The sequence below is a fragment of the Lagenorhynchus albirostris genome, chromosome 14 (assembly GCF_949774975.1).
Source record: "Lagenorhynchus albirostris chromosome 14, mLagAlb1.1, whole genome shotgun sequence".
Lineage (NCBI taxonomy): Eukaryota > Metazoa > Chordata > Mammalia > Artiodactyla > Delphinidae > Lagenorhynchus > Lagenorhynchus albirostris.
In genome coordinates, this window is record NC_083108.1 from 71,959,870 (window position 1) to 71,981,219 (window position 21,350).

Consider the following 21,350-nt stretch of genomic DNA (forward strand, 5'->3'; position numbering starts at 1 on the left):
TTTCGCTTCCGTTCCTGTTCCCACAATGCTGTGCGGCTGAGCGCCTCCGAGCCCGCGGGGACGCTGCGGGGGGACCCCGGCTGAGGCTGCGGCGGGGACGTGGGCTGCGGCAGGCCCGCGGCGTCGCGCGGTGCGGATGTCGGGCTGGGCGGACGAGCGCGGCGGCGAGGGCGACGGACGCATCTACGTGGGGAACCTTCCGACCGACGTGCGCGAGAAGGACTTGGAGGACCTCTTCTACAAGTACGGCCGCATCCGCGACATCGAGCTAAAGAACCGGCACGGCCTCGTGCCCTTCGCCTTCGTGCGCTTCGAGGACCCGCGGTGAGGGCCCCGCGCCGCCCGCCAGCCCGCCGGCCGGCCCGACGCCCCGGGCCCCCGCCTTCTCTCCTCTCCCCGCTCCTTTCCAGGGCTTCCCCTCCCCCCTCGCCGCAGACCCCTCACGGCGCCCCCGGGTGGAGGCTGAGGCCTCCTCTCGCCGCGGGGCTCCGGGCAGTCCTTTGCTCTTTGCTCCGTCACTTCCTCTATAATTTTTTTTTTTACTTAGAAACACAAAAGCCGGGTCTTGGGAGGGCCCAGGCCCACCCAGACCGACCTCAGGGATGGTACAGATGCCGGTTCTCTCCCTCGCGGCAGGACAGGCACCCTTCGGAGAAAGCGGCCCAGGGCTTGGGAAGCTTGGCCCCTGAGCCGGCCCGGAGAGGACTGGGTGAGGAGGGAAGGGTCGCCCTCCCTGCCCACTCCTCCCCGCAGCTGGGACTCGCCGTTGTGGGGCGCACAGTGCCGGGGTGTGGATGCCTTTGGAGGGCGTATAGGGGGGCTCCTTGATGGAACGGATCTCCATCCACGCGCGCCCCGCCCCACACGGCCAGGGCCTCGTTCTGATAAAAGCGTCAGGGATTTGGGAAAACTTGTAGAACAGTCTGATGGGGGTCTCTGATTTCACTATTCCTTCTCTAATAAGGGAGGCACCGCTAGATGCTAAGGGCCCCGAGGATGTGGAAGCTCTAGATCCCGAAACCGGCTCGAAGGGGGTCTTTGTGACTTTGCAAAGAGTGTCGGCCCTTGCCCCAGAAAAGGCCTGGTAACTTTCAACACTGCGCTTGTTGGTTCGCACTGTGTTGGTTACTACACTCGGGGTAAATCGGAGCCCGCTCGCTGGTTTCCAGCACTGGCAGAGGGAGCGCTTTGCCTAGTCTGCGCCCTGCGGGCTTCACTAGGAGGACTGCCCGTGGGGTGTCCTGCCCACCGTGGGTGATACGAGGCAAGGGGCAGCGTCTGAGGATGAGGAGGCTGGATGTACCCTGAGGCTTTGATGGCTGAAGACTCTGACGGAGCTCATTCCTAGTGTCTTGCCATTTGCCTTAAAAAATGGAACTAGGCATTTTCACACACACCTAAACTGGAAAAGGTTGTTATATTAATTAGTAACAGTTCCCGTGTTTCTTAAGTTGCTATGTGTCATGTGCCATACTATGTATTATTTAGCATTTTCAACAGTCTATAAACTAGGTGCTACTAATCACATTTTCAGATGAGGTAACAGGATTTAGAGTTGATGAAAGGGAAGGGTACTAGGGAAGGTAGGATTTGAATCTACTGCCCTGCCGAATACAAACTTACTGTATGGTATGTCGTCTTTTCCCTCATTCCTTTCATAATGAAAAGCTATCTTTTGCTATCACTAGATGCCAAGTTTCAAGCAAAGCACTGCACACGTAGTATCTTATTTAATCCTTACAAAAACCCTGTGAGACAGGCATATTACATTCACATGTAAAATCTTGATCACATACTTACCCAGAGACAACTCCTAGTACGTAGCAGGAGGATGATTTGAACTGAGGACAGTTTTTATTCAGTCTTAAACCCTGGCAGTTCTGCCTCTCTCTCACTGTATTATGAATATAGCTAGGGTTGAACTGGATGTGGTCCTCCTTGCTCTTAATCCTGGGACAGGAATCTTGATTAGTGTTTATGTGCCTGTGACAACTGAATGCTGCCTTCATTAGTATGTCTTCAGCTGTTTGTCCTCTCACCCTCTGAGGGCATTCTCTCTCCTATCAATATTGGAGAACCAGCTTGGTGTTCCTAACTCTCCTAGAGCCCTAGGAAAGACTTTAAAGTATTACTTTATTGGATATTTACCTCTTTTGATGAAACTGTACCCAGAGTGGTTTTGACAACTTAGTCCTCCAAACCATGCTGAAAAGGTACACTTGAAGGAATTCCATATTCCTCACAAAACACTAATTTGCATTTGTCTTTTGAGCCTTACCTCTTTTTAAATGGGTTTTTCTTTCTATAGACCTGAATGTACTAGGCCTTGAGGAAGAATATTAAAGAACTAGTGTGTGGTGTGCGTTTTGAGAAACAGCTCACCAAGGTTAGAGAAACACTTTTATTGGCAAAATCAGTCATCTGTCAACAGTTTATTTTTTTCTGAATTAGTTCTCTTATCTGTTTATCTATTCATTATCATTTCATACCTAGAGAACCCTGTGTGTGACAGCTGTAAAGTTTAATTCCAATATCATGAAAGGTCTTCAAACCAAAGCAGTAGTGCATCAAGTTCCGGGTTTTTGTTCTTTTGTTTGTTTTCTCACTTGAGGTTTTCTTTTTATTCTTGTTACTCATGTTCCTCACTGGGAAGTCGGTTGGCCCTCCTGAGTAGCACTAACTCCAAACTTTTCTTTGCAGAGATGCTGAGGATGCAATTTATGGAAGGAATGGTTATGATTATGGCCAGTGCCGGCTTCGTGTGGAGTTCCCCAGGACTTACGGAGGTCGGGGTGGGTGGCCCCGTGGTGGGAGGAATGGGCCTCCTACAAGAAGATCTGATTTCCGAGTTCTTGTTTCAGGTATGTTCCTTTCAAACTAAATAAGATGATGCATGTAAAATACTTAGCACAGAGTCTGGCCTCCAAGAAATGTTAGCTGTTATTCTTCAGTGCGTGGGATGTGTGGGGTTTTCTTTTCAACAGCCCATGCACAGTGACAGTCTGAAGCCCTGCCAGTGAGGCAGGTACCTTGCCAATGAAATTGCACTGATAGTGCAGCCTTGATAGAACATAAACTTTCTTCTTATAATGGAGTTTTCTAGCGTTGAAAGGGAAGATGGCAAAACCCCTTGAGCTGGAATTCTAAAGACATTTTCTTTTGGAATGTACCCTGGTGTCGGACTTGCTAGAAAGACATTGCAGAAGCCAGATTTGAACAAATTACCTAGCCTTGGATCCTAAAATAGGCCATATTTTGTGGTGGTTTTGGAATTATGTAAAAAAGAAACCAAAACTACAACTTGGGAGTCTTAGTGATTGTATTGCAAAGTATAGAACGAAATGTCTAGTGTTGACAAGTGATGAAATGCTAAGCTCAGAGGTTTATGCATCTTTTTGAAATATTAACACACTGGTAAAAACCTGGGGCCTTTTGCACACTGCAGGGGTGTTTTAGGGCCCTGGTGGAGTGAAGTGTATTGAGGAGCCTGGCACTGTCTTAGATGTGAATGTCACACAGTCACATCAGACTCCCATGGTGCTTGAGAGTGATACTGTCGGTATCTGCCTATCTGTGTCCCTTTGTAATTTTTTAACCCCAGAACTCTATTCCCTCCTTCAGGATGTCATACATATCTTTTTTTCTCTCCATGCTGCTCTGAAATCCTGCTTAGAAAACTATTAGGAAATGGCTGCAGTCCTGAGCTGTGAGCGGTAAACACAGCCTTTGAGAGCAGGAGCACATTTCCCTTTCATGACATCAGGTAGGGTTGTATGACTCCCGACTAGTTTTAGCGTCTGAGTCTTACCTTTTCCCCTACTGTATTGAAGAGTGTTGGTGATCTTTTAAGAGGTACTTTGTCTAGTTTGTCAGTCATTCACACCTACAAGAAAACAAACTTTAGATTTTTGTTGTGTTACTTCAGCTACACTTTGGTTATTTTATTGGATGGTTTCAAAATTCCCATGTCCTGGGAACCCAGTCAGGCAAGAAATAATTGGTACCGATAAATTTCATAATGGAAAAAATTAGAACTCAAAGTCTTGGGAGTTTGTTATTAATTATGAAGGACAAAGAAAGAGAGGCTCTGAATTCTTAGAGGTACTAAACCTATAACGGGATGAACTTCTTGGTCTGTCGGAAAGGCTTGGTCTCTGGAAGATTATCCTAGGACCAGCTTCTTATGGTGGTTTACCACACATACTTTAGTGTTCTTCTCTGGTTTTGTGTCCCTTATTAAAATTTGTGATTTGGGGACCCTCAGGATTTAAAAGTAGTGATTGATGGAGAAGGGACCCTAGGTCTTGATGGCTCTTAACATAGATGAAGGATATGGCCTCTTTTCTTATGTTCTCTGTGCCTAGGACTTCCTCCATCAGGCAGCTGGCAGGACCTGAAAGATCATATGCGAGAAGCTGGGGATGTCTGTTACGCAGATGTGCAGAAAGATGGAATGGGGATGGTTGAATATCTCAGAAAAGAAGACATGGAATATGCCCTGCGTAAACTGGATGACACCAAATTCCGCTCTCATGAGGTGGGTCCCCACCTTCTGTTGAGGAGCTTGTACCTAGACCACTCCACCTGAAGCTGACCTAGCAGAAGTAGCAACAGGCCATGCGTTTGCCATTTGAGGACCTCACAATACCATTAAAGATCTATCTTACGTGGACAAAGCCAAGGAATTCATCATGCCTAAGCCCTGCAGGGTCATAACAGAGAGAAGTCTGCAGTCATAGTATTTTTAACCTGGAAAGAATACTGGTGCAGTCTGTCATAATGTGGTGAGCTATTCCATGATAACACCCTTTCACAACTGGCTTAATCTGCAGTGTCCCTCCATGAACCTAATTATTATGGCTCTCCCTCCTTTGGGTCTAGTCTGGGCTCTGCAAGCCAACCTCATCATCTCAGCCCTTCTAGGTACTGCTACTGGGGCTGAGTTGTCACTTCACTGTGTCTTTCCCAAAGTGATGCAGGAGCCTCTTTGAAACCTGAGCCCTTGGCATTTTCTTGTTGTTCATCACCTCACCCTGGGGACTTAGTTCTTCATGTACTTCCTTTCAAGTAGGTGGCTGCTGCTTTGGATCTCAGTCTGATTCAAATGGTGACTATTCCTCTGATACCACTGAGACCAGATACCAGACCACCAATTGGACATTTTTTCTGGTTATCCTGTCCTGACTTGCTATGGGGTTTAGGGATGTCTGGGGACATGAATTTCTGGGCCCATTTCTTTTTCTAAGGATTCATATAATTCCCTAACTTTATGGCTTGGAGGCTGCCTGGGTTGACAGTGCTTTTGCTCAGACTGTCCTCTAAGACTTGAATTTGCAGCAGAAACAAAACAGCACCTGGTCGTCAGTTATACTACAAAGCAGGGTCTCAGTAAGGGTAATCAAATTACTGACTTCACTGAGGGAAAAAGCATCTGGCTTCTTTCATCTTAGGGTCTTTAGATCTGAGAATGCTGGCTGAGGGCAAAGGGCCTGGAGGTAGGCCTGCCTGGACATGACTTCTCTGCTGCTTATTAAAATCTTAGCCGACCTACTCCGAACCCTGGTTCCTCTATATGCAAAATAGTCACAATAATTATCTTAAAAGACTTGCTAGGGGCTTCCCTCGTGGCGCAGTGGTTGAGAGTCTGCCTGCCGATGCAGGGGACTCGGGTTCGTGCCCCGGTCTGGGAAGATCCCACATGCCGTGGAGCGGCTGGGCCCGTGAGCCATGGCCGCCGAGCCTGTGCGTCTGGAGCCTGTGCTCCGCAACGGGAGAGGCCACAACAGTGAGAGGCCCGCGTACTGCAAAAAAAAAAAAAAAAAAAAAGTTGCCAGGAAGCTAAATTATGAAGATAACTAAGCATCTAGCCCAGGTCAGATTCTGGGGGTTAGTGGCAGGAATTCAGATATGTTAACAGTAGTAGCTAGTAGCTGAGTTATTTACCACGTAATCGAGTTGCCATTTATTTGTGTCACCTTGGACAAGAATACCTACCTCCTGCACTATTGCGAGGGTTTAATGAGATAGCATTGTGCCAAGCAAACAGTAAATGCTCAATACTTAACTATTATTGTTAGGCAGCCATGTTAGGTGTTGGTGTGCTTTATTCTTCTGGGTCTTATTTTTTCCTTTACCTTTTGTTTAAATTTCAGGGTGAAACTTCCTACATACGCGTTTATCCAGAGAGAAGCACCAGCTATGGCTACTCACGGTCTCGGTCTGGGTCAAGGGGCCGTGACTCTCCATACCAAAGCAGGGGTTCCCCACACTACTTCTCTCCTTTCAGACCCTACTGAGACAGGTGATGGGAATTTTTTCTTTATTTTTTAGGTGAACTGAGCTGCTTTGTGCTCAGAATCTACATTCCAGATTGATGATTTAGTGTCTTAGGACATTTTTTTAATTTTTTTTTTTTAAGGAAATAAAACTACATAATTTCTACCAGGGCCATATTAGCAGTGAAACATTTTTAACTGCGGAAATTATGGTTTTGGTTCAGAAACAAGTTGTATATTTTTCACCCCTGATGATGGGAAAAAAAACAGTGCTGTATCTTTGTGGGTTGCTCTTCTACGGAGATCAGCTGTTACTGTGACTTAAGTCGGCCCATTCTGTTTAGAAATATATTTTAAACGTTTAGTAATTGACATGTGTGATTGTCCTTAATTACGTTCATAGATTTCACCAAACAGGCACACTGATATAGTAAAAAAAAAAAAAAAAAAATCATTGAGTTGTAGTGGCAGCTTGTACCCAGCTGGTAAGGAGCAGGAGTGGATTACTTTATTTGGGGATAAAGATGTTGCTCTGATGGTGGTCTGAGAACTTCAATCCCAAGGGCAGGTTCAGGGTTCTCTTATAATTCAAGGCCAACTGTGTAAATTAAGCTGCTTTAAAGAAAAGAGGGCGCATTGCAGATAGGGGAAGGGAATGGGAAGGCTAAAAACAGACTTTTAAAAGTGGGCACCAGCATAAAGATCATTGGGAAATTCTTAGCCAAAACCAACTTTGGCAGTTGGTTAGGGAAAAAAAAAAAACCAAAAAAGTTTTGGTTCTATCACTTTCACTCCTAAATTTGTCTCATTTGTCCCTGGTATCTGAGCTTTAAAAAACAAAACAAACCCCCAAACAAAAAACCCCACTGTCTTGGGATTCTGTTCAGTTCAGTAATCATGGGGCAGGGGGCCTACCTTGTCACAGGCCCAGCACTAGTTTTTTTTTTTTAGACCACTTTATTGAAATACAGTTGACCTGTAAAAAGCTGTACATTTAATGTATACAACTCAGTGAGTTTGGGGTTAAGTATACACACATGAAATCACAACCATGAAGGCCATAAACATATCCATCACCTCCCAAAGCTGCCTCCTAACCTTAGCAGGAAGTCAGCCCTCTGCTTGGAGCAAAGTGGGTACCCAAGAACAAATTTAAGTGTGTTCAGTAAAGATAAAAGGCTGCTCAAGTCAATGGAAGCAGCAACTGAAAAGGACAACTCAAGTTGTCACATAGTGATCAGATGCAATGTCTAACAGTTACATAATAGAAAAATTCACTTAAATGCAGTTTGGTAGACAGTCTTTTGGGGAGGGGATAAAATCTTCCGTACAAAACAGCCTGTGAGTACACTTGATCCATTTCCTTGGAAACTGGCAATACCTTCTACTTCCGTTGGCATCAGGGACTATTTGCCTTATTTTGGCTAGATCTTTCCCAGTTCTGTCTTCAAAAGAGTTAGTTACTAAGAGATACTTAACCATCACTTTTTTCAGGTGACTGAAGGAAGTGGGAACATTAGTGTTCGTAACAAAATAGTCATTGCACTTCCACGTTTTTAGAGGGCACCCCTTCCCAGAATAGCTACTCAGCAGTGTGAGAAGGGCTCTTTTTCATCCAGCTTTGGCCAAGAGATATTACCTGTTTGAAAACAATAACAAAAAGGAATGTTATAGTTGAGCCTGCTTTCCAACTGGCTCTACACTGAGCTAACTGGTTTGTTATGAAAAATAAGCAGTGGAAATAAGTGTAGCTATTACACTGTTTTTCTAATTATGATCTGAAAGAACCAGTTATAAGTGAAGCGTAATCAATGCACACTTTTCAGTAAGTAACAGAGACAGGTTAATTGGACATTTATATGCATATGGGAGAGGACGGAGAGACTATGACTGTGAACTCAGTTTTTCCCAAGAAGCAAAGTCTGACACAACTATTTGAGAAACAGCACATGTGAGAAACAGCACATTTGAGAAACAGCACATTTGAGAAACAGCACATGTGATCAATGGATGTGTCTGCTGAAACAGCAACAACTATCAGACACTGAGATTGAGAGATTATAAAATCTTATTTCTCTCCACAGTTAACTGAGGTGGTTCAGTTAATCAGAGGCATGAGCTCAAAATTTTTTTTTGCGGTACGCGGGCCTCTCACTGTTGCGGCCTCTCCCGCTGCGGAGCACAGGCTCCGGACGCGCAGGCTCAGCGACCATGGCTCACGGGCCCAGCCGCTCCGCGGCATGTGGGATCTTCCCGGACCGGGGCATGAACCCGTGTCCCCTGCATTGGCAGGCGGACTCTCAACCACTGCGCCACCAGGGAAGTCCGAGCTCAAAATTTTTTTAGCTTTCCTTCCCATCCTTGCTTCAACCAGAGCTTTTCTTTAATTGGTTGGTCTTGATCAAAGAGGTATTCCCTGAGCCAGAGGACTGATGTTTGTCTCTGGAGGCTGCTCACGATGGTTCTCCACTGAGGGACATCTTCTGAACTTGAAGCTGGCACTTGGAAAGCCATCTACCTGGAGTGCTTAGGCTAGTCCCATTCCCCAATGTCCAGAGGGGTGCAGCAGCTCTGAGGGCTCACCTATCTGCAGTTCAGCTACCCAAGGTTCTGAGTTTTATTATTGGCCCAGAGTTTTAAAATAGTTACAGTGAGGTTTAAAGATGCAAATCTCCACACTAGGGGTTGCAGATTGATCACAGGATGCACCTGGCTTGCAGCAGGTATGTTTTATTTTCATGGTATTTTTTTAAATCTTGAATTAACACTTAAAATTTGGGAAATAGCACACAAAATGCCAGATGTCCAGGTTCTCTGGGAAAATGGGCTCCCATTCCTGCCTGGCACTGAATGAGAAGCAGCGCATGCCAGCTGCCCCTTTAGGCATAGCTTGAGCTCCAGATTTGCCACTCTACACATCTCTCCCTGCCTCGGTCCTGTTTTTGTTTTGCTCATTCCTGTTAACACCTGGCCCCTAGAGGTGAATGTGACCCTGGAATCTACTGCCACCTTAGTGTCACCACCTGTATATACTTTGTTTTTTGTTGTTATTAATACATGTATTTTTTTTTTCAAGAGGGTATTAAATTGTTTATTACACATGATAATGGATGATACACAAGCTTCACTCCCATCTATATCTGGTACCATAATCCAATTTAGATATATTGCATAGGATGTGCCAACAATCCTATATTAATAATCAAAAAACTCCATGACTTGGCTTGGGTGACCCTTTTCATGGTGAACTCCAGGTCACAACACAGTAACTGTCAGTTCAACTACACCAAGGTTTCGGAAGACAGTAGCTTCTCCACCAAAGCAGGTTGTAAATAAATTTTGAATGGAACCTGGCCATCACCCTGAAGGAATACTAACTTCACACTGTTGGGGTAGTTTACCAAAATGGCTTCAGGGTAGACTAACTTTATACAGCACATTTAAAAAAACACATTTATTCAGCATCATGATCAGACTATTACATTTAGCAATCAACAGCATGGGTGCAAAAAAAAAAAAACTACATTAAAACCCTTTGTTGGAATGCTTTACACTTTCCACAGAACAGAAACTAAAATAACCTGTTATACAATTAGTCACAAATACAGTCCTCGAGTTTTTTTTGCCCATACATGTGAGTATTGTCTAAAACATGTCTTCTTTGTAGCAGCTAGGCCCTGCCACCACTGTGCTTGGCTGAGCTCACAAATCTGTTGTAACCTGTAGCTTCCCTGTCACTTCTCTGGCTCTCCTCTCCTGCTAAGCGTTGTTTCCTGGCAGTAATCAAAACCTCCTGCCACTGCCGTAGCTACTGCTGCTGCTGGAACCGCCATAGCCACCTTGGTTTTGGGGTTTGGCAAAGTATTGGCCTCCACCACCACAGGGGCCAGAACTTCTGCCTCCAAAGTTTCCTCCTTTCATGGGTCCAAAATTTGAAGATTGATTGTTGTAACTGCCAAAATCATTGTAGCTTCCACCACCTCCAAAATTGCTTCCATCATTACCAAATCCATCATAGCCATCCCCACTGCCACCATATCCACCACCACCGCGGCTGCCACCAAAGCCACCTTGACCACTGAAGTTTCCTCCACGACCAAAGTTGTCATTCCCACCAAAACCACCTCCATGACCACCACCAAAGTTTCCAGAACCACTTCGACCTCTTTGGCTGGATGAGGCACTAGCCATCTCTTGCTTAGATAGGGCTTTCCTTACTTCACAGTTTTGGCCATTCACAATGTGGTATTTCTGAATGACAATCTTGTCTACAGAGTCATGATCATCAAAGGTTACGAAAGCAAAGCTTCTCTTTTGCCGCTGCCTCAATCAGTCATGATTTCAATCACTTCAATTTTCCCATACTGTTCAAAATAATCTCTTAGATGATGTTCTTCAGTGTCTTCTTTAATGCCACCAACAAAAATCTTTTTCACAGTTAAGTGGGCACCAGCTCTTTGAGAATCTTCTCTTGAGACGGCCCTCTTTGGTTCCATCCACCTTGTGTGGCCTTGCATTCATGGCCACATCCACCTCCTCCACAGTGGCATATGTGACAAACCTGAAGCCTCTGGAGCGTGTGGTGTTTGGATCCCTCATTACCACACAATCTGTGAGCGTTCCCCACTGCTCAAAATGGCTCCTCAGACTCTCATCGGTTGTTTCAAAGCTCAAACCTCCGATGAAGAGCTTCCGCAGCTGTTCGGGCTCTTTGGGTGACTCTGACTTAGACGTGACGGCAGTGGAGGGTGGTGGGGGAGACGTCAACGATGCTTACTCAGCGGCGTCCACAAGCAGAAAGGAGTAATCTCCATGTGTTTTTTTAATTTCCAGTTTTATTGAGATAATTGACATACATTGTATAAGTTTAAGGTGTGTAACACAATGATTTGATACATGTGTATATTGCAAAATGATTACCATGATATGATTAGTTAACATCCTAGAGTCACCATGCTGTACATTATATCCCTAGGACTTATTTAACTTATAACTGGAAGTTTTTACCTTTTGACTTCCCTCACCCTTTTGCCACTTTATACTTGTCAAAGTGCTTTCACATAGCAAATCTGGGCCTCACAGTTCTTACTGCATTCTTAGTTTAGTGTGGGACAGTCTGTTAAGCCATTTTTGGGCAACACATACCTGGGGGAGCCACAAAATACTCCTCCACAACGCGATGGGAGTTTTGTAGTAGTTCTTCAGCACAGTTGCCTTCTACCACATTGTCGGATCTCAAGTACAGACATCTACAAAACCAGAAGTTTAAGGTTACCTTCTCAGAACATGGCTTCTAGGGCATGGGTGGAGAGGGTCAAGTACGGGAGAACAAGGGAGCAGCATGTTCTTGAGTTATAGTCACTGCTCAAAGATGGAGGAGTTGTACTCAACAGCAGACCAAATAACAGCCTACCATTTATAGATTCTCCCAAGAACCCTGTGAGGTAAGTGGTAATTATTCCTCAGGATTGATATGTTTAATATTTTTTATGATTACTATGGGTAAGTTGCTTTTGGCGGAGATAGGTAAGAAGGCAATTACAGTATAATATATTAAATCTAACAGAGGTAAGCAATGCTCGCCAAGGGACTAGATAGGGGGACCTAACCCAGCCTGGGTGAGAGACAGGTCCTCAGAACAGGTGATGTCACTCCTTAACCATGATCAAGGAACAGCTGGGTTAGGACTTCCCCGCTGGTCCAGTGGTTAAGGCTCTGCGCTGCCAATGCAGGGGGCCCAGGTTCAATCCCTGGTCAGGGAACTAGCTCCCACATGCCACAACTTAGAGCCTACATGCCGGGCTTCCCTGGTGGCACAGTGGTTAAGAATCCGCCTGCCAATGCAGGGGACACGGGTTCGAGCCCTGGTCGGGGAAGATCCCACGTGCCGCACAGCAACTAAGCCGTGTGCCATAATACTGAGCCTGTGATCCGCAACAAGACAAGCCACTGCAATGAGAAGCTCACGTACCACAATGAAGAGTAGCTCCTCAGTGCAACTAGAGAAAGCCCACACGCAGCAACAAAGACCAACGCAGAAAAAATAAATAAGTTAATTAAAAAAAAAGAAGAGCCCCCATGCCACAACTAAAGATCCTGCACACAGCAATGAAGATCCCATGTAAGACCCAGCATAGCCAAATAAATAAATATTTTAAAAATATGTATACACTTTAGGGCTTCCCTGCTGGCGCAGTGGTTGGGAATCTGCCTGCCAATGCAGGGGACACAGGTTCGAGCCCCGGTCTGGGAAGATCCCACATGCCGCGGAGCAACTAGGCCCGTGAGCCACAACTACTGAGCCTGCGCGTCTGGAGCCTGTGCTCTGCAACAAGAGAGGCCGCGATAGTGAGAGGCCCGTGCACCGCGATGAAGAGTGGCCCCCGCTTGCCGCAATAGAGAAAGCCCTCGCACAGAAACGAAGACCCAACACAGCCAAAAATAAATAATAATTTTTAAAAATATATGTATACACTTAAAAAAAAAGAAACAGCTGGATTGGGGGGAGTGATGGGAAATAAGCAAGGTGCAGAAACTTGCTCAAGATTGGTTATAAATAACCTAAGCTGCTAAGTGACAGGACTGGGATCCGAGCCCGGTTCTGGTACCCCTAAGATGAGTGCTTTTTTCATCGCAACCACCTTTGTGGATGTAAAAGTACCTGCCCTTGCAAGATGTACCACGAACATAGCTCAAGAATCTCACACTGTTTTCGGGGCTTAGTGGTTTCATTAAACTATCCAGATGGCAAACTAGTGAAACCAAACAGGAGTTGAACACATCTGTGGGGCTTCACTACTGTTTTAAGGTTTAAAAGTGCATGACAAGAGGTTTGAGTTGGCTTCCAGATACCTGGGCTGAAAAATAAGCAGTCTGCTCAATCACTAAGAGGGTAGCAGCCAAGCTCTTTCTGCTCTGAGCCAGACATAGACTGCAGGCTAAACCTAATGGGACAATGGCGCAAGGGTGTGACATGAACATCTGGGTAAAGGCTGCATAGAAGGCCAAGTTGTAATGGTAAGATTGTTTTAGGAAAGGATTGGTTCTTCTATTTCTTTGGGGCACCCAGCCCTGGGCAAGACACGATAAACACTTATTCATGGTGCAAAGAGTGGAAAGCTGGACTCTATTCCAGGACTGGCACCGTCTTAATGCGTCACCTTGAACAAGTATGATCTTTCTAAGACCTTAAGCTTCTTGCCAAAAAAAGTGAAGGTCGCACTAGATTTTTTTTTTTTTTTTTTTACCATACAAGGATTATGCACTCATACTCATTCAAGGAAACTTGGAGAACAAAAATAAAAGTAATCTGCAAAGGTGACCACTGGACTTTCTGGGGTTTATATTTCTGTTGGGCAATATAACAAAATGGCTAAGAGACTGGGCTCCTGAATCACTGCAGAATTCAAACCCCAGAGCTGCACGTGGCCTGTATGCAAGTTACTTATCCTTTCCATGTATCAGTTTCCTTGTTTGTAAAATGCTTCAGAGAATTGCTGGGACAATTAAATGAAATGATGTTTAAAAAAGGTCTGGTAATGCTGGGCTTGCATTCTTAGGGCAACAGAAGGTGGGCGCTGAATAGCACCTGCTCTTTTTTCAAAAAGAGTTTGTACACCCCGGGATACACCTCAGTCCCCACTACTCATTCAGAGAATACCTATGCACTTAACCTGCTATAATCACTCACAACCCTCCCAGTCCATAGGGACTGGAGGCTGCTAATTGTTCCTGGGCGTTTGGAGATTTTGACAAAAAAGACTATACTACTGCCAAGAGGTGGTTAAAAGCTACTGCTTCCCAACAGTAGGTAGCAATTGATTTGTTCACTCATTTGGTAATTGGGTTTCCTATTAAGTGACATTTCCAGAAAGACAAAATTCACCTCTTTAAATATCACACATTTCCACCTAATTACTATTTAAGATGGAGTTGTTTGTAGAATAAGTCCACACCTCCCTATTTTCTTAAACACAGGCTACTGAACACAGGGTCTCTGAGGGTGGCACACCAAGCAGACCCCTCACTTGGCAAGTCGCTTAACTTTTCTTGACCTTGGAATCATGAATAAAACACCAAACAAGACCAGATGAGCTCTTTAAGTGCCTATCAATTATAACTGACTGAATGTCTACCTCACCTCATCTTTCTCAGTCAGGGTTCTATTATAAGAGCATTTAGTCCAGATACGTAGGACAACTTCTATGCATCTGGGCTACTTGTTAGTTATGTACCATCCTTGGGAGACTTGAAAAAAGAGTCCATTGATCTTTCTGTGTCCTCAATCAGATGAAAGACCCTGGTTGAGAAAACTTTTGACTGTGAATTAGAAATCCCTGCCCTCTAAAGCTCACAGACAAGGCACTTAAACCAGTAATTGAGGGAAATGCGTTTAATTTCATGGAAAGCACTATGGCAGCATGGCAGAAGAAGTGCCTCTGTTGGCCCTTGGGCTGACCAATGGAACAGTTCTGCTGTTGTATTAGTTTCTTTCTGCCTCTTCCCTGCTATCAGGCTGCCAGGAGTTGTTTCTCTGGGCACCACTCTACTTCCATCTACAAGCCTTTTAATTTATTTCTAGTTTCATGCGGACTGAAATGAGAGCTAATCGATTTGGCAAATAAGGCTCTGAGGGACGTCCTAAGCATTGAAGTTATTTGGCTGCAGTCAGAGATGTCACCTGAGTCAGTCTCTGGATCTGAGATGAAAAAGGATAAAGTTTCTAGGGGCTGACTTTATTATTGATTGATTGATTGATTTTTTTGGCTGCGCCACGAGGCTGGTGGGATCTTAGTTCCCCGACCAGGGATTGAACCCGGGCCCCAGCAGTGAAAGCACCGAGTCCTAACCACAGGCCTGCCAGGGAATTCCTGGGGCTGACTTTAGAGGGCATATCTAGAGCAGTATTTGAGAGAAGCTCTGAGTTCCAAGTCCTGGATTCTCCTCGTAATACCTGTGAAACTTTGACGCAGGTTACATAACCTTTCTGAGCCTTGGTTTCTTCATCTATGAAAGAGATACTAGTATTTGCCTTTCGGGATTATATGTGATTACTGAGATATAACGCATATAAAATCTCAGTGTCTGGTACATAAGCATGCTAATGCTTTTTAGCTCAAAACAAATGATAGGTTATTAATGGGCCAAGAGATTTCTGTTAGCCAGTCAGGACCTTTACAGCTAGTGTGGCTATCACCTAAAACCATTTAACACTTGTCTTCACTTAACTGGGTTCCATTTCAAATGTCAGTGAAGGCAGTACATTCAAAACATGAAAATCCTACAAATGTCACATCTAAAATAGAATCATTACCCCAAACTGGTTTCCTAATTTATGGCAAGATTGCAAATCACTGAATACTAAGTCACTATTCCAGTTACCAGAACCAAATCCCTCTTCATCTTTTCCACAAACTCTTCCCTGAATAATAGTTGCATTTCTTTATAGTTACCCTCTAGATGCCTTGGGAAATTCTGACTGCTCTTTGCACTCTATTCCCACCTTTCCCATAGATAATAAAGAACATTCAACAAACATTTACTGAGTGTCTGCTCAGTGCTAGATGAAGATGAGCAATAACAGACATGCTTCCTGTGAGGTGGACGAGCAGTAGGAGAGGGGCAGAGAATCAAATATCAATTAAATACATGTATAAATACATGTAAAATTACAGCTCTTTTGAATACCATGAGAGCCACAGGTCCTGAAAGAGAACCTGACTCAATACAGAAGAATGAAAACTTCCTTGAGGAAGTGGCAGTTGAAATCTGAAGAAAGGAAATTAAGTAGGCAAAAAAAAAAAAAAGGAATGTGGGGACTTCCCTGGCAGTCCAGTGGTTAAGATCCCACGCTTCCACTGCAGGGAATACGGGTTTGATCCCTAGTTAGGAAACTAAGATCCTGCATGCCGCACAGTGAGGCCAAAAAAAAAAAAAAAAAAAAAAAAAGGAATGCATGGGCTGAGATGGGGGTAAAGGCAAGAGCCCAGAATTCTAACAAGGAGAAAGAATGGAGAGCTCTGGGAAAGCGATGTCTTGAAGAAGTGGGCAGAAGCTTGGTTAAATGATGCCCCACAGGCTATGGTGAAGCTTTCCTTTTTATCCTAAAGAGCACTAGGAAGCCACCTGAAGGGCTTGGGTAAGAGAATGACATCAGATTTCTGTTTTGAAACACTGTAACTTTGGGCAAATTGGTTAACCCTCCTAGACCTAAGCATCAAGATTACAAAATAGAGGATTTGAAGGAATCAAAGACTGGAGTGAGGGCTTCCCTGGTGGCGCAGTGGTTGAGAGTCTGCCTGCCGATGCAGGGGACACGGGTTCGTGCCCCAGTCTGGGAAGATCCCACATGCTGCGGTGCGGCTGGGCCCGTGAGCCATGGCTGCTGAGCCTGTGTGTCAGGAGCCTGTGCTCCGCAACGGGAGAGGCCACAACGGTGAGAGGCCCGCGTATCGCAAAAAAAAAAAAAAAAAAGACTGGAGTGAGACCACGAGGCTAGCAAGCACTTTACCTGAAGGTTATGGTTACAGATAAGTGTGGCTCTCCCTACCGGCATTGACTAATGGCAGCTTTCTTTCTCCCACCTGTACCAGGAGTTTATTTTTAAAAATTCCATCAGAAAAAGGCTAGGACAGAGTTGTAGACTGCCCATATCTTTATAGGCTACATACCCATCCTTTCTAAGAAGCTGCAGTCCCAAACAGCAAACAAGTCTGCTTTTCAAAAAAGATCATTTTCTTTTAAAATGTAGTAAGATTTGGCAAAAATTGGTAGAGGTGGGTAGAGGCTGCACCCTTTTAGTATTCATAAGCTGCTTTGTCAAAGACCCACCCCTCCCTGTTTCATTACACTACTTCACTACTTGGGTTATTACTCTGCCCCCTTAGGCATTTGTGTTTTGGGCCCTAGGTGTAAAATGAAAAGTTAAAACTTCCCTCTAGGCTTCCCTGGTGGCGCAGTGGTTAAGAATCCGCCTGCCAATGCAGGGGACACAGGTTTGAGCCCTGGCCCAGGAAGGTCCCACATGCCACGGAGCAACTAAGCCCATGTGCCACAACTACTGAGCCCGTGTGCCACAACTACTGAAGCCCACGCGCCTACAGCCCGTGCTCCGCAACAAGAGAAGCCACGACAATAAGCCACGCAGCGCAACAAAGAGTAGCCCCCGCTTGCCACAACTAGAGAAAGCCGGCACGCAGCAACGAAGACCCAACACAGCTAAAAAACAAACAAACAAGAAAACTTCCCTCTGCATTCCATCTTCTTTAACACTAACCATCGTTAATAGTTTCTTGCATGCCCTTTCCGGGAACAAAACAAAACTTAATGCATATACCAGAGTATATAAAATAGATTACACATAAAGTATCGATAATACCATACACGATGTCATGAACTTTGCCTTTTTTTTTTTTTTGCCTTTTTTATTAAGTATATCTTGGAGACCTTTCCATATCAGCATATAGTATTTCATTATTTTTAACTGCCAAATATTCCAGCGTACTATGATGATGTATTTAGCCATGAAGGACACTTAGAATGTTTCTGGGGTCTGTTTCTTTTCTGTTGTTTTGTATTATAAACAGATTTGCATACCCTGGGCGCTTGTGAACACATCTTGATGCACTTTCACAGATATTTCCATAGGGAACCACGAGGTCAGAAAATATGTACATTTAAAATTTTTGAGACAGGAATTCAGCAGCAAGGAAATCAGACATGAGCTCACATTCTATTAACAAGAAACATTACAAATCAACAAAAATAAGATTATCAAGAAAAATATTAGAAGAAAACCCTGGGACTTCCCTGGTGGTCCAGTGGTTAAGACTCCGCGCTTCCACTGAAGGGATCGCGGGTTCGATCCCTGGTCTGGGAACTACGATCCCGCATGCCGCACGGCCAAAAAAAGAAAACCAGACAGGATAAGGAGTTAATGCAAAGATCCTAGAGGAGCAACGAATCTGGCGTGTTGGAGAAACGGTAAAGAAGCCAATGTGGTTGGAAGGATAAAAGCAGTACTTCGGTGCGGTAGGGAGAGACTCTAGGAAGTTGGGCCTCGAAAGTGAAGCTTAGCAGTTCGGATTTTGTTCCTAGTTACACTGGGAGCCATCGAGGATTCTACAAGGGAGGGACAGGATCCATAATGAACAAGGGAAAGAGTGAAAGCACCCGCGGGGTGACCGTGGGCAAGTTCTCGCATCTCGCTGCTGTGAAATGAGACACTAATCTTCATCTTAACTGGGAGCGAAGGCGCCGCAGGCAAGGCTTGGAGGGCCGTAGTCGCGAGCTTACCTGTCCTCCAGAACTGACTCCATGGGCTCCACCCCGTCCGTGTCCACGGCGCGAAGCCGGTCGGCGAAGGCGATGGCTTTCTCCAGCCGTGCCACGGCCTCTTGGCTGCCGAAGTCCACAAGCGCTAGCCGCTCCAGGTGCTCGATCAGCTCGGCCGTGACCCGGCGGCTTCCCTGGGGGAGGATGAGGCGGAGGGCTTGGGTCACAGGTGGGGCCTGCTCCGCCTCCCGCCCCGCTTCGGCACCCGCCTAGACGCCCCGGCCTCTACCTGAGGATCGGCCTTGGAGGGGAAGCCCCGGCGCCCGCCCGCCGACGCTCGAAGGCCCAGCCACACTGCCCGCGTCCACATTTCTCTCCTTCTCGGCCCCCGTAGTGCGTCCTCTCGTAAAGCCTAGCGACGCGCTTAAAAGTGATGACATCCGAGAGCGCCGCCACCGCCGACGCCATGAACAGTGTAGGGGAGGCTTGCACCGACATGAAGCGTGAGTACGACCAGTGTTTCAATCGCTGGTTTGCCGAGAAATTCCTCAAGGGGGACTGCTCCGGGGACCCGTGCACCGACCTCTTCAAGCGCTACCAGCAGTGTGTTCAGGTGAGCTGAGGCCCGGGTCCTCTCGCCTCTACCCCAGGCACCGGCTTCTCTCTACGGTGTCCCTGGCCTCACGCATCGTATCTTGAGGGCTTTGGGACTGGCAGGGTAAAGAAAAGCCTCGATGAGACCAGTGACAGTAGTTCTCTCCCCTACCGTCACCAAGGCTGCCTGGTATCTTTCCGAATGGCAAGGTTAAATATTTTTGCAGCACTTTACTTTTTACGGAGCCCAGTAACATTCTTTGGTTCATTTGGTGCTCAACCTGAACTTGCAAAGTGGGTATAGTTATTCGTATTTTATGCATGGAACACTCACGCCCAGAAATAGGAAGTGATTAGTCGAAGTTCACTAGAATCAAGTTTCCTTGGATTTTGCGGTGGTGCACTTTTCCAATATTGCTGAGGGATAAGGAGGGGTGTTAGCCTCTCTGGCCTGTTAGACATTATGGAGGATCTCCTTTTGTTATATTCCCTTCATTGGCCTATTTTATTCTCTCTTGACTAGCCAGAACATCTGCATTCCAGCCCAGTGAATGTGAAACTGATCTGAATCGTAATAACAGCCCTGGGCAAGGCACTCCCAATTAGTTAACTTAAAAAACATCCTCAGTAATTCCAGGTGGAGCTGCTGTCTTTACCCAATATAGATAGGAAAGTTAGGCTTGATCAAAGTTACATAGCCAGTAAGTCCTGGGACTGATTTGAACTTGTGTCTGTCACAATAGAGTGGTGATACTGTTTAAATTCCACTTCTGAATTTTGATGTTAACTCCTTCCAATCTCTCTGGTTTTACAGTTAATTTCTTTGTAATCTTACTTATGTTAAAAAGCATGGGGTTTGAATCATGTTTGGTAGTCCTTATGGTCCAGTCGGATTTACTTTTGTACCATCATATTTATAAAGTTTGGTCCTCAGGCTCCATGTGGACCTTTATCATGTGTTTTCTTCCATCAGAAAGCAATAAAGGAGAAGGAGATTCCTATCGAAGGACTGGAGTTCATGGGCCATGGCAAAGAAAAGCCTGAAAGCTCTTCTTGACCTTGACAGTCACCTTGAAAATGGACTCCTCAAATCAGGAAATTGAGGACTCTGGATCGTGCCAGTTAAAGCTGTGAAGATAGCATCGATTTGATGAATGTAGGAGAGAGGAGTTTCCTGTCCTCCTTGATATTTTTCTCTCATTTGTAAAAGGTGATGAAAAAAATCACTCTTTGCTTTGAAATTTCTGGCTTTGGCATCAGCAGGAACTTAATGTGCTAAATAATGGGATTATGGTTGCAATACTTGGTCTGGGATCGGTTTTAAATGTATCTTGTATGTAAATGCTGATAAGGTTGTCAGGATGACCAAGGTTGCCTGAGTTATGCTTCGAAGGGCATTACTTGTACACTGTACTGGGGTTACTGTTCATGGAAGCAACTGGTTAGGATCTCTCTTTTCTCTCCGGAGATAATGCTTTGGAAAGGGTTTCCAGCACAACAGTTTTGATCAATGCTTGGGAGCAGTTTTATTTTTTTCAGTTTTATTTTTATATAGTAACTTAACTGTTATGATTGCTGATGGACTGGGTTAGCCAAGAGGAAGACAGCTTTTAACAGTTCCCTACCTTAAGAAGAAGTGTCAGATCTCATAAGAGGTGAAAGCTTCAAGAACACTGTGAACACCATCTCAGAGTTCATGGTGTAGTTCAGCAATTAAGATCCTTGGAGTGGCTATGCAGGAGGATCCTAAATTGCAAAGATTTGCTGTTGCCAGCTTTCAACTTAAGTAAATGAATTAAGTCAATCTGTGTATCATAAAAGTGCCAAAATGCTGCATCTGGTTAAATGGGGAGAGAAAAGAGTTCACTTTATTTGCCTCCTTCACCCACCCTGCCCTGTAATGCCTGTAATCGTGAAGATGGAACAAACTGTAACATTTAGTTTCTATCATTATTTGCCCCTGAAACTCAGCGCACTTTATGGAACTACCACCCTGTAACCCCACACATCCCATATATACACTGGGGGGAGTTTTTTTTTATCATTTTAAAATGAAGATTTATCTAAGCTAGGTAGTATCGTATAGCAAATGGAAACCACTGATTTCTAAAATTTCCACAGTAAGCTACACAGATATCTTAAAATGTTTATATAATGGCACCCCAAAAAATGTCAGGATCAGGTGAGCACTTACACACTTTAGAATAT

The 21,350-nt window shown here is 45.1% G+C and overlaps 3 protein-coding genes and 1 pseudogene across 4 annotated transcripts; 2 read left to right on the forward strand and 2 right to left on the reverse strand.

The window, feature by feature from the left end:
• Positions 1-2: 2 nt before the first annotated feature.
• On the forward strand, positions 3-6,647 carry SRSF9 (serine and arginine rich splicing factor 9). Of its 2 annotated transcripts, none has more exons than XR_009534809.1 (4): positions 3-324; positions 2,701-2,861; positions 4,365-4,784; positions 6,153-6,292. XR_009534809.1 is itself a non-coding variant. In XM_060121460.1 (4 exons), exons 1-4 carry the CDS (start codon positions 137-139, stop codon positions 6,294-6,296), a joined length of 666 nt encoding a protein of 221 aa, XP_059977443.1. In that variant the 5' UTR covers positions 7-136; the 3' UTR covers positions 6,297-6,647. The 2 variants fall into 2 exon arrangements, 1 of the variants encoding a protein (XP_059977443.1); XM_060121460.1 differs by having other exon boundaries at positions 7-324; positions 4,365-4,537; positions 6,153-6,647.
• A 548-nt stretch (positions 6,648-7,195) lies between these two features.
• GATC (glutamyl-tRNA amidotransferase subunit C) lies at positions 7,196-18,970 on the reverse strand. Its single transcript, XM_060121461.1, has 4 exons — positions 18,838-18,970; positions 18,570-18,742; positions 11,421-11,524; positions 7,196-7,914 (listed from the first exon to the last, which is right to left on the reverse strand). The coding sequence occupies exons 1-4, from the start codon at positions 18,916-18,918 to the stop codon at positions 7,862-7,864; spliced, it is 411 nt and encodes a 136-aa protein (XP_059977444.1). The 5' UTR covers positions 18,919-18,970; the 3' UTR covers positions 7,196-7,861.
• LOC132504261 (heterogeneous nuclear ribonucleoprotein A1-like) lies at positions 8,599-11,390 on the reverse strand (annotated as a pseudogene).
• Positions 18,694-21,076, forward strand: TRIAP1 (TP53 regulated inhibitor of apoptosis 1). Its single transcript, XM_060121464.1, has 2 exons — positions 18,694-19,161; positions 20,116-21,076. The coding sequence occupies exons 1-2, from the start codon at positions 18,982-18,984 to the stop codon at positions 20,197-20,199; spliced, it is 264 nt and encodes an 87-aa protein (XP_059977447.1). The 5' UTR covers positions 18,694-18,981; the 3' UTR covers positions 20,200-21,076.
• Positions 21,077-21,350: the final 274 nt, after the last annotated feature.

What these genes read in the sequence shown, in the direction of transcription:
- SRSF9 (XM_060121460.1), top strand. Translation starts at nt 137, where the DNA reads ATGTCGGGCTGGGCGGACGAGCGCGGCGGCGAGGGCGACGGACGCATC. An exon ending in TTTCCGAGTTCTTGTTTCAG is followed by an intron (nt 2,862 to 4,364) that starts GTATGTTCCTTT and finishes CTCTGTGCCTAG; the next exon opens with GACTTCCTCCATCAGGCAGC. An exon ending in CCAAATTCCGCTCTCATGAG is followed by an intron (nt 4,538 to 6,152) that starts GTGGGTCCCCAC and finishes TTTAAATTTCAG; the next exon opens with GGTGAAACTTCCTACATACG.
- GATC (XM_060121461.1), bottom strand. Translation starts at nt 18,918, where the DNA reads ATGTGGACGCGGGCAGTGTGGCTGGGCCTTCGAGCGTCGGCGGGCGGG. An exon ending in GAGTCAGTTCTGGAGGACAG is followed by an intron (nt 11,525 to 18,569) that starts GTAAGCTCGCGA and finishes CTGGTTTTGTAG; the next exon opens with ATGTCTGTACTTGAGATCCG. An exon ending in GTATTTTGTGGCTCCCCCAG is followed by an intron (nt 7,915 to 11,420) that starts GTATGTGTTGCC and finishes GTTTTCAAACAG; the next exon opens with GTAATATCTCTTGGCCAAAG.
- TRIAP1 (XM_060121464.1), top strand. Translation starts at nt 18,982, where the DNA reads ATGACATCCGAGAGCGCCGCCACCGCCGACGCCATGAACAGTGTAGGG. An exon ending in GCTACCAGCAGTGTGTTCAG is followed by an intron (nt 19,162 to 20,115) that starts GTGAGCTGAGGC and finishes TTCTTCCATCAG; the next exon opens with AAAGCAATAAAGGAGAAGGA.